This window comes from Hemiscyllium ocellatum, chromosome 9 (genome assembly GCF_020745735.1).
Source record: "Hemiscyllium ocellatum isolate sHemOce1 chromosome 9, sHemOce1.pat.X.cur, whole genome shotgun sequence".
Taxonomy (NCBI): Eukaryota; Metazoa; Chordata; class Chondrichthyes; order Orectolobiformes; family Hemiscylliidae; genus Hemiscyllium; species Hemiscyllium ocellatum.
In genome coordinates, this window is record NC_083409.1 from 35,335,939 (window position 1) to 35,348,026 (window position 12,088).

General features: G+C 44.2%; 1 protein-coding gene across 3 annotated transcripts in view; it reads right to left on the minus strand.

Annotated features, from left to right (window-relative positions):
* The window catches only part of acbd6 (acyl-CoA binding domain containing 6), a 189,408-nt gene extending 181,178 nt beyond the window's left edge, over nucleotides 1-8,230 (minus strand). For all 3 annotated transcript variants that reach the window (XM_060829668.1, XM_060829670.1, XM_060829669.1), the window contains exons 1-3: nucleotides 7,799-8,230; nucleotides 2,775-2,839; nucleotides 1,765-1,861 (exon numbers count right to left, since the gene is read on the minus strand). In XM_060829668.1, coding sequence (XP_060685651.1) covers nucleotides 1,765-1,861; nucleotides 2,775-2,839; nucleotides 7,799-7,960 — 324 coding nt within the window. In that variant the 5' untranslated portion in view covers nucleotides 7,961-8,230. The remainder of the gene's footprint in view (nucleotides 1-1,764; nucleotides 1,862-2,774; nucleotides 2,840-7,798) is intronic.
* Between the last annotated feature and the right edge of the window lie 3,858 nt (nucleotides 8,231-12,088).

Here is a 12,088-nt window from a genome sequence, read left to right on the forward strand (position 1 = left end):
TCTATTTAATTTGAGTTGCACCAGGACCACATAACTCCTGATCTCATTACATCCCAAGTCCAAAAACAGATAGAGTTCTGAACTCTAGAGGTGAGATGAAATCAACTCCCATAATGACTGGTATCAAGTCATCAAGAAACCCTGGAACAACTGGATTTAATGTGAATTAGGGGTAACATTCTCCACTGGCTGAAGTCATACCAAGCCAAAACAAAGATAGTTGCGGTTGTTGGAGAACAATCATCTCAGTCTTAGGACATCATTGCAAAAGATGCTCCATCACAATGTCAAGAAGGAGAATATTCAATGATGAATGTGCATGGTTCAGTGTCATTTGTGTCTCCCCAGACAGTGAAGCAATTCATTTCCAAAGACAGTAAGATCTAAGGCTTGGACGGATAAATGACAAATAATGTTTGTACCATATAAGTGTCTCATAATGACCACCAAGAGAAAATGTCATTACCTTACAATGAAGTGCAAATATCTCACACCTATAGCATGTGACATCAGCCTATATGGAACACACACTGCATATGCTTCAACCAAATGGCCATGTCTCAAAATCTAAGGAGAGTAGTCCTCAGTCAAGTCAAAGGAGCTTGTCAGTCAAGGCTTCCCAGTACAATTAGTCAAGGGCATTATCCCATCTCAGTCCAAGGGCTCTGGTGTGGGTCAGTCACCCTGTTGGGATGGACACAGTCAGGAATGGGCCACGATCAGTTCTGCAGGTATATCATGGTATGTTTGTCAACAAGCTGCATACTGATCAGTTAGGGTGTCTGGTCAGTCAGTCATCAGCTGGGACTGTCTGTCAAAGTTTAGTCATGGGAATGGGTCGTGATCAGACCTGGCGTCAGCTGCAAGTTGGAACCTAAATGCTGGGGATTGGAGACAGTAATTTGCTATCGTGATTGTAATGAGGTTCAAGGAGCCATTGGAGACTGGGTGGGATCTGTCAGTCCCTGAGCCAGAAATACACCAAGGTTATTAGCAATACAATTTGTGACAGATCACACCACTTCATCGGACCTTGATGCGACGAAGATGAAGATCACACACTTTTTCACAACTACATCACTGTTAAATCCTACGCAGCAGCTTTTGCCAGCTTGGCTGACATCCCCGCAGCTGCAGGGCGTGACAGATGTACACTAGTCAGTGGAGAAGGCTATATTATAACATAACTGAATTCACCAATAGAAAGGTTTCATTCCATCAATATGTTAGATCATCAATATTACATCTTGGAAGTCTGCACCAGGTACCTGGAACCTGCAATGATATTTGTATCCTTGAGGACTCTTGTGTTTCTGTTGAATTCAAGGGCTGAATGGCTTACAATGGTTACAGGAGGAGACATTGACCTGGATACTATACTGGATGCTCATGTGTAATATACAGGTATGAAACCCCTAATTTTGAGGCAGAGTCTTTAACAAGTTCCTTTAAACCTATTAAGTTCCCAAAAATTAATTTACAGTACATATTTTTGTTTTTAATCCTAACTTTTTAAATATAAATGACAATTCTATGAACATTTCACATTGTCAAGCAGACATTTACATTTTTCATCTATAGAAAGAAGCTTAAGTTAAAAAATGTGAGAGATCCAAGTAAACAGTGACAAAATATTGCACAGGATCGAAGAAGTGAGAAAGTAGTGAAGAAATGATCGAGAAAGAAGAAAAGCATTAAATCATGAAAAATATGGTCATATCCAATCAAACAACTTGGAAATTTAGATGTTTTCATTAACACTACCTGAGGGTTCCACTCTGGGTCCAATTTCTTTACAGCTGCAATATATTCTTGCATAGCCTGCTGTGCAGTCATATCACCCACTGCCTTCCATGCTTCCCTGTGAGTAAACATGAAACGATTTAAGTTGAAGATATTTAAAGGAATGTTCAAATTTGGCTTGCCTCATCAAAAGTACTGCGTGGCACAACTTCTGTTCCTCTCTAAAGTTTGACCCCCACCCCTTCCAAGGTGTGCAGTCACTTAGGGTAGGATGCAAATTTACAGATGGCAACCCTCACCCCACTCCTTCAATGAATGAACAGTTACAAGTCAAGTGACCAGTGTTTGATGGTTCAGCAGTGATTAAGCACAATAATAAACTTCCAAATAATAGGGAAGAAAATGAACATTTTCACATCTTCACATATAAGAGAAAATATGTGCCTTAAAAATAAAACTTAAATCAAGTTAGAATGAAAGGCAGTTCTGAACCTTGAGGCTTATCATTCCACTAGAACCTTGCTTTTATGGTTTTATCCAAATCTCTGACTGGATTCCAACACATCATTTTATATAAATAAAAGCTAAATACTGTGATTATGGAAATGTGAAATAAAACTAAATTGCTGGAAAAGCTCCACAATACTTGAATCTGCAGAGAGGGAAACAAGTTACGGATCCAAGTTGATGATGACTCTTTAGAACTGGTAGAGGAATAAATTGTGCAAAAGGAAATGTATTTTTTATTCCTCCAGTTGAATAATTGTAAGCTCCACAGGGACAAAGGAATATTTGTGCTACATTGGATGTATTGATTAAATACTCAAGGCTAATGATAAACCAAGTATGAGAGAATGCTCTTACATAAGACGAGGCATAATCGACTCAAAATGTTAACTCTGTTCCTCTCTCCTTCTGGAGTGTTTGTCACCTTGTTTTAATTTTAGCTCATCTATATTTCTTACCCTCTCTAATATATATATATCATATTTAATACTTATTTTAAATGTCATTCTTTTTAAGCCACTTACCATTTCTGTTTGCCTTCAAAGTCAAAGAATCCTGGCTTTGGGACATTGCATTTCCCAAATTTGGCCTAAAAAGACAAAGTATAGGAATAATAGCTGAAACAACCATTAGGTGCAGCAAAAACAAGTCAATTAACACAAACCTCACTGAAGTTTTAATCCATTTGGACCATTCACAGTGAGAAATAGAAGAGAATTCCATCTGATTTCAAATAATTGGGCTCAAAAGCAGGTTTTGAAATCAATTGATGGTAGATTTCACAAACCTACTTTGAGGTGAAGACTACATCTATGAATAAAACAAATTAATTGTTTAGAAAGCACATCTTTAAATCCTTGGCTTTGAAGAGCCCGGAGTCAACAGAGCCCTTATGATTGGTTCATCACTTTAGTCTTTCTCTGAATGTAATAAATTTATGTAATGTATCACAAATATTGTCTGATCACTGTGGAGCTTAAAATCATTCAACGGCAGGGAGCAGGACTACTCTTCCGACGACAAAATTTATACCACTCAAGGGAGAACATTAAAAATCAACAAAATTACAAAGCAGTTCTATAATGTCCTCACTGTAGCCCCTTTGTCACATTCTTCTGAGTGATAGCATTCAACATCACATGATCACACAGTAACCCAGGTTATCACCAATGTGAGTAAGCATATAAAACAATAACATTGCCTAACTTAGAACTGTCATGTCTTCACAAGGGTGACATTCCTAGGCAAAATCACATGTTCTTTTCGGACTCAGCCACTTTCTCTTAGCCTCCTGCTTCATTACTTGCACACAATTTTGGTGATGGGACAGTACAAGGCTATTACTCAGGTGTGAACCGCTGGCAGTCTATTGAGCAGAGAGAGTCTCATAGCTGAGCCTGGACATGTATATTTCCAACATGAGTGATTGGACTATGCTCAGGTGAGCAAATAGCCAATTTTCACTGCTTCAAGCCAAGAGAACCAAACGTAATCACACAGATCAGCTAACTCAGCAAAGACTTAACAGCCTGTTTGCCACAGTGAGACTAATTGAATAGCTCTTTCAAAGGACCAGCTAAAAAGGTGAAATGGCTTCTTATTGTCCTGCAAAATTCATCGATCACCTCAAAAATCCAAGTGTAGCGTAAAGTTTACAAGTGATCAACATTCCATCTTAAATTGCATGCAAGGTTCCAGGCAAAGCAATCAGCTTCAGCACCAATCACAGCATTGACTTCCAGTTGGAGAAGTTATTGCTGTAGACAGACTCGGAGACCCACGCAGTCAGAAAGAAAGTTAGAGGGAAAGCTGGGAGTGACATTAGCTAGCTAATATGGAAACTACCTTTTCTGCCATTCTAAAGTGGGCAACTACTAATCAACGTTTAGTTGTTACTGATCATAGTTTGTACTTTTTACATTAGAAAGCTAAAAACATTAAGTAGCGGTGATTTTTCCCATTAGTTGTGAGAAAATTGATATCTAAAAGGTTATCTGTCTCTACAGTGATTGTAATTTCAGCCCTAACTTTAATACCATAAATTATTATAATCACGTTTATATTTATTATTTCACCTGCAGTACTACTCTCCATATGGTCACAGATTTATTTCCATCACTTTGACCTTCCACACTGTGTTGTAATATACAGAGAGAATCAAATTGGTTAATACCCAGTATTGCATACAATTCTCAAGAAATGATGCTGACACCTACAATTTTAAGCCAGATACAGATTTACAGCCATGATGGAAATAGGTCTCTAATGACTTTATGAGATCTGAAGAAATTAATGATTTTAAAAACAGCACTCTTTCTCAAGCTCTCCCTTAATAAGAAAGATGCTATTAGCAGCCAAAGTTGACACAAAGAAAGGACAGCATAGCTCATATGACTCTTGATTAAACTTAAAAATATACGCCATAAGTATTAATTTAACTTGGAGCAGTGTTTTGTAGAGGAATAAGACAGCTATTTTCTGGGTCTGTGGATTGAAAGAAGCAAAAATGGCCTTCAGTAGAATGATATGCTCTTCTTGTTAGATGTGGGAGTTTAGGGAGAGTTCATGTGCTACTGAGGATTATATCTGCAATAAATGCCATTGTTTGTGAATCTTATCAGATTGAATGGATCGTATGGACAGACAGTTAGAGGCAATGAGGAATTTACAATGCCAAGGGGATGTGATGAATGGCAGGTATAGGAAGAGAGAAAAGTCGCAGATACAGTCACATAGATGGGTTTATTCTAGGAAAGGTAAGAGACGTAGGCAGGTAGTGCAGGAGTCTTATGTGGCTATCCCCAGTTCAAATAAGTATGCTGTTTTGAAAAATGTAGGGGGTGATAGATTCTCAGGGGAACATAGCACAGTCAAGTTTCTGGTATTGAGACTGGTATTGAGCTCCAATGCGATGAGGGCTACATCGAGTTCCAAGAGATCGACTGTGTAAGGGGACTAGGCATCTATTCCTGATGAAGGGCTTTTGCCCGAAACGTCAATTTTCCTGCTCCTCGGATGCTGCCTGACCTGCTGTGCTTTTCCAGCACCACTCTGATCTAAACCCTGTGTTAGGGGATTCTCTAGTGTGAGGTACAGATAGAGGTTTCTGTGGCCAGCAGCGGAAAATCAGAATGGTGTGTTGCTTACCGGATGTCAGCATCAAGGAAGTCTCAGAGAGGGCGCAGAATGTTCTCAAGGGGGAGAGGGACCAGCAGGAGGCCATTGTAATAGGCTGGGGCTATTTTCCCTGGAGCTTCAGAGGCTGAGGGCATGAATAGGATACTGTACAAAATATCTTCCCTGGGGTGGCTAAGTCCAGATCAGGTTTAGGGTGAGAGGGGAAAGATATAAAAGAGACCCAAGGGGCAACTTTTTCACTCAGAGGGTAGTACGTGTATGGAATGAGCTGCCAGAGGAAGTGGTGGAGGCTAGTACAATTGCAACATTTAAATGGCATTTGGATGGGTATATGAAGAGGAAGGGTTTGGAGGGATATGGGCCAGGTGCTGGCAGGTGGGACTAGACTGGGTTGTGATATCTGGTCGGCGTGGACGAGTTGGACCGAAGGGTCTATTTCCATGCTGTACATCTCAATGATTCTATGACCTAATTCTCGATAAAGGCTTTGTATAGGACATTTCAGAGCTAATAAAGTAATATGCCAATATCTGAACAAATCATGCATAAGGCTTACAAGATGACTTGGAAAGAATGATAAGCAAAAGAGTTGCCTCTTGGGTAGGGGCTGGAATTGAAGTGTCAAGAGACTTAATTTTATTTGCTTACAAGGTAAGAGCATCAATAACAAAGCCCATATTGCTGATCATTCCTCATAAAACTGGGTGGTTTACTAGGCCATTTCAGAGAACAGTCAAGTGACAACTAATTGTTGTAAGTCAGGAGTCAGATGTAGGCAGGGTACGAATTAGATTTTCTTCTCTGAGGAACATTAGTGAAACAGGTAGGTTTTTACAACAAACTGGTAGGTTTGTGGACATTAATCCAGATTGATTAATTCATTGAATTTAAATTCCACCAGTAGTGGAAGAGGAGGAATTTGAACTAATTTCCTATTGTTAGTCCAGGCCTCTGGATTGCTGGTTTAGCAACATTACAAAATGCCACAATTCTCTTATCTTTGATACTTGCTCTTCGGAAACTAGACAATCATGTGGGAAGATGAAACTGACTGATTAATTTTTGTGGATGGGTGGCCATCAAGTCAAAGTGTGCAAACAAGCAGTCTCTAAGAAAAACGCATAAAAGATAAAAGAATGGAAGCAATTATTGCCAGTTACAAAAGAAACCAGGCCACCATTGAATTCCGAAACAATCAAACTTCTTATCTGTCACTAGTAGTACATCTGGACTTTCTAACCCAATTAAGTGCTGTATTTAAACTGTAACTTCTTAGTAAATTAAAAACCACACAACACCAGGTTATCGTCCAACAGTTTGTTTGGAGGTATAAGCTTTTGGTACAACTTTGTCCACCCCAGTCCAACACTGGAACCTCCACATCACTTTTCAGTCAACCACTTTAAAGTAACTACTTGTGAATCTACAAACCATCTGAGTAGTGTTAAACCAAATCTTTCACCAAGTATCACATTAGTACAGATGAGTTTCTACTGATGTTCATCAACAAATATGGGATTGACATTTATACTCAATCCTGAGTTTACATCTAGACCTGGAACTTAAATTCTTCTATTATATTTCTGTGGTTTGTTTATAATCATCCTGATGTGGAGGTGTTGGTGTTGGACTGGGGTGGACAAAGTTAAAAATCACACAACACCGGGTTATAGTCCAACAGGTTTATTTGAAAGCACTAGATTTCGGAGTGCTGCTCCGTCATCAGGTGGTTGTGACCAAATAAACCTGTTGGACTATAACCTGGTGTTGTGTAATTTTTAACTTTGTACACCCCAGTCCAACACCAGCACCTCCAAATCAAACTCTGGAGTTGGGTTCAAACCAATAATCAGCTAACTTAGTGGTCAAAGTAATACCACCAAGTCAAGGCTCACACCAATTGACATAATAAGCTGTAACCACTGATCCAGTTGTCCAATGTTTATCAATAGCATTCCACAGCATTATTTCTTCACACAGTCATCTGTATAATTCGGTATGGCATTTATCCATAACTCTAGCACTTATTCAATTTACCACAAAACGTGTCTAATGAACAACCAATCATTCAGCTAACCAGTATTTACCTAATGAACTAACTTGTCTGATTAACATTTATCCATTTAATTATTCATAACATTTAAACTAGTAATATGAATTATTTGTGTAGATAAATTGCAGTATTTATCCTTAAATTGTGGCTGTGGAGATGAAGGAGCAGCGCTCTGAAAGCCAGTGCCTCCAAATAAACCTGTTGGACTATAACCTGGTGTCGTGTGATTTTTAACATTGTACACCCCACTGGCACCTCCACATCTTGAAAAAGAAATTTAAAGTGAAAGTGAAGTTGTTGTTGCTGCTGATAGCAGTTGTTGTCGGTGTGCGCATGCGCCCCCCCACCCCGCCTCACCTGTTTGAATCGGCTGTACAGGTAGAGGAGCGTCTCGCGGCCGGCCGCATGCGCGAGCGTCTGCACGCGCGCCACCGCGCGCTCGAACTCGGCCCCCAGCGCGCGCCCGGCGCCCTCAGCCTGGTCCTCGCTGTCGCTCGCCGGGCCTGAGACCGCCGCCATGTGGGGGAGGCCCGTGCTCCACGACACCCCTCCCCGCGGGGCTGTGACAGGGACTCGCCGCCGACGGACGAAGTGGCGAGGTGAGGTCGGAGCGGGCGTGCGAGATCCGACTGCTGGTGACCCTCTTCCCCACCCCCCCCCCACACCCCTCTTCCTCGGAGCAGCACTTCCACCCGGTCCTCGAGCCGTCAACGCTCCGGGTGGAATCCAGCGGCCGCCGCGCGAAGGTTCCGCGGCGAAACGTGAACCTTCTTCGCTCCCCAACGCGCGTTTAACGGAAGAAAAGGAGGCGCACGCTTTCTGCACGTATTTACGTTATATTTCCCGAACCACGTCCCCCCCCCCCCCCAACCGATTTAAGTATTCGTCTGATGTTGCCAGCGGCGCGGCAAGTAATTTTGATGGGCAATAATACAATCAAGCAGCGCACTGCGTGGTTTTGTGCAAGACTGCCTTAGAAGTTTCAAAAGTCAGAAATCACACAACGCCAGGTTACAGGCCAACAGGTTTATTTGGAAGCACTAGCTTTCCGAGCGCTGCTCCTTCATCAGGTGGTTGTATCCTGTTGGACACTAGGAGAAAGTGAAGACTGCAGATGCTGGAGGTCAGAGCTGAAAATGTGTTGCTGGAAAAGCGCAGCAGGTCAGGCAGCATCCAAGGAGCAGTGGAATCGACGTTTCGGGCATGAACCCGTCTTCAGGAATGAGGAACGTGTGTCCAGCAGGCTAAGATAAAAGGTAGGGAGGAGGGACTTGGGGGAGGGGCGTTGGAAATGCGATAGGTGGAAGGAGGTCAAGGTGAGGGTGATAGGCCGGAGTGGGGGTGGGGGCGGAGAGGTCAGGAAGATGATTGCAGGTTAGGAAGGTGGTGCTGAGTTCAAGGGTTGGGACTGAGACAAGGTGGGGGAGGGGAAATGAGGAAACTGGAGAAGTCTGAGTTCATCCCTTGTGGTTGGAGGGTTCCTAGGCGGAAGACAAGGAGCTCTTCCTCCAGCCGTCGTGTTGCTATGGTCTGGCGATGGAGGAGTCCAAGGACCTGCATGTCCTCGGTGGAGTGGGAGGGGGAGTTGAAGTGTTGAGCCACGGGGTGGTTGGGTTGGTTGGTCCAGGTGTCCCAGAGGTGTTCCCTGAAACGTTCCGCAAATAGGCGGCCTATCTCCCCAATATAGAGGAGGCCACATCGGGTGCAGCAGATGCAGAAAATGATGTGTGTGGAGATGCAGGTGAATTTGTGGCAGACATGGAAGGATCCCTTGGGGCCTTAGAGGGAAGTAAGGGGGGAGGTGTGGGCACAAGTTTTGCATTTCTTGCGGTTGCAGGGGAAGGTGCCGGGAGTGGAGGTTGGGTTGGTGGGGGGTGTGGACCTGACAAGGGAGTCACGGAGGGAGTGGTATTTTCGGAACGCTGATAGGCAGGGGAGGGAAATATATCCCTGGTGGTGGAGTCCGTTTGGAGGTGGCGGAAATGACGACGGATGATATGATGTATATGGAGGTTGGTGGGTTGGTAGGGTTCTGTCCTGCTGGCGATTGGAGGGGTGGGGCTCTAGGGCGGAAGAGCGGGAAGTGGAGGAGATGTGGTGGAGAGCATCGTCGATCACATCTGGGGGAAATTGCGGTCTTTGAAGAAGGAGGCCATCTGGGTTGTTCTGGTCCTCCTGGGAGCAGATGCGGCGGCGGAGACGAAGGAATTGGGAATATGGGATGGCGTTTTTACAGTGGGCAGGGTGGGAGGAAGTGTAGTCTAGGTAGCTGTGGGAGTCAGTTGGTTTATAATAAATGTCCGTGTTGATTCGGTCGCCTGAGACAGAAATGGAGAGGTCTAGGAAGGGGAGGGAGGAGTCTGAGATGGTTCAGGTAAATTTGAGGTCATGGTGGAAGGTGTTGCTAAAATGGATGAACTGTTCAACCTCCTCGTGTGAGCACGAAGCAGCGCCAATACAGTCATCGATGTATTGATGGGGGGTGGTGCCAGTGTAGCTGCGGAAGATGGACTATTCCACATATCTCACGAAGAGGCAGGCATAGCTGGGGCCCATGCGGGTGCCCATGGCTACTACTTTGGTTTGGAGGAAGTGGGAGGATTGGAAAGAGAAGTTGTTCAGAGTGAGGACCAGTTCAGTCAGTTGAAGGAGGGTGTCAGTGGAAGGATACTGGTTGGTACGACGGGAAAGGAAGAAGCGGAGGGCTTTGAGTCTTTCGTGATGGGGGATGGAGGTGTACAGGGACTGGATGTCCATGGTGAAGATAAGGTGTTAGGGACCGGGGAAGCAAAAATCATGGAGGAGGTGGAGGGCGTGGCTGGTGTCCGAACGTAGGTAGGGAGTTCTTCGACTAAGGGGAACAGGACCATGTCGAGGTATGCAGAGATGAGTTCGGTGGAGCAGGAGCAGGCTGAGACAATGGGTCGGCTGGGACAGTCAGGTTTGTGGATTTTGGGCAGGAGGTAGAAACGGGCGGTGCAGGGTTGTGGGACTATGAGGCACCCAGGAGGACCAGTTCCAATACCGAACAACCCAGATGGCCTCCTTCTTCAAAAACGCAATTGCCCCCCAGACGTGATCGATTATGCTCTCTACCGCATCTCCTCCACTTCCTGCTCCTCCGCCCTTGATCCCGCCCCTCCAATCACCACCAGGACAGAACCCCACTGATCCTCACCTACCACCCCACCAACCTCCATAAACATCATATCGTCCGTCGTAATTTCCGCCACCTCCAAACGGACTCCACCACCAGGGATATATTTCCCTCCCCTTCCCTATCAGCGTTCCGAAAATACCACTCCCTCCGTGACTCCCATGTCAGGTCCACACCCCCCACCAACCCAACCTCCACTCCCAGCACCTTCCCCTGCAACCGCAAGAAATGCAAAACTTGCACCCACACCTCCCCACTTACTTCCCTCCAAGGCCCCAAGGGATCCTTCCATATCTGCCACAAATTCACCTGCACCTCCACACACATCATTTACTGCATCCACTGCACCCAATGTGGCCTCCTCTATATTGGGGAGACAGGCTGTCTACTTGCGGAACGTTTCAGGGAACACCTCTGGGACACCCGCACCAACCAACCCAACCACCCCGTGGCTCAACACTTTAACTCTCCCTCCCACTCCACCAAGAACATGCAGGTCCTTGGATTCCTCCATTACCAGACCATAGCAACACGATGGCTGGAGGAAGAGCGCCTCATCTTCCGCCTAGGAACCCTCCAACCACAAGGGATGAACTCAGATTTTTCCAGTTTCCTCATTTCCCCTCCCCCCACCTTGTCTCAGTCCAAACCCTCAAACACAGCACCGCCTTCCTAACCTGCAATCTTCTTCCTGACCTCACCGCCCCCACCCCCACTCCGGCCTATCACCCTCACCTTAACCTCCTTCCACCTATCGCATTTCCAACGCCTCTCCCCCAAGTTCCTCCTCCCTACCTTTTATCTTAGCCTGTTGGACTATAACCTGGTGTTGTGTGATTTTTAAATTTGTACACACCCCAGTCCAACATTGACATCTCCAAATCCGTAGAAGTTTCATGTACGGGTTCTAGGAATATGCTAGTTCACTTCTTAGTATAGTTTGCTGCTCGTAATGATGAAGGTTTGCTGTTTGAAACCATAAGGCCTGCTTTGGTCTAGGTAGGTAAAAAGAAAGTATTTTGTGGCTAACAAAATACGTTGGGTCAGATTTTCTGTGGATTGTCAATTTTTCACAGATTGCCACTTTTTTGCCTCTTTTCTATCAGAGCTCCTTCATAAATATAAAGCTGTATTTCGTTCAAACAGTATGCTTCTGGGGCAGAAGACAAACCACATTCTTTTTTCACAGCAGTAAGCTATGATATTCTGAAATTTGAAGGTCTGGAATCAGACAACCACGTTGACTGCTGATTAGTAATGTGTAATAATATTAATAAGAGACCTTATAGTTCAGGATTGTTGCAGAGGTAGCAATCACAACATGGAGTTTCAAATTGAGTTTGAAGGAGAGCAACTAGGGTGTAAAACTATTATCTTTTAAGGACAATTAGAGCTATGAAGAAGGTTATCGGAAGTATATATTGGGGAAAATAAGGTAGTAGAAATGTCACTGGATGAGCAGTGGAAGAAATTTAAGCAGTTATTTCATA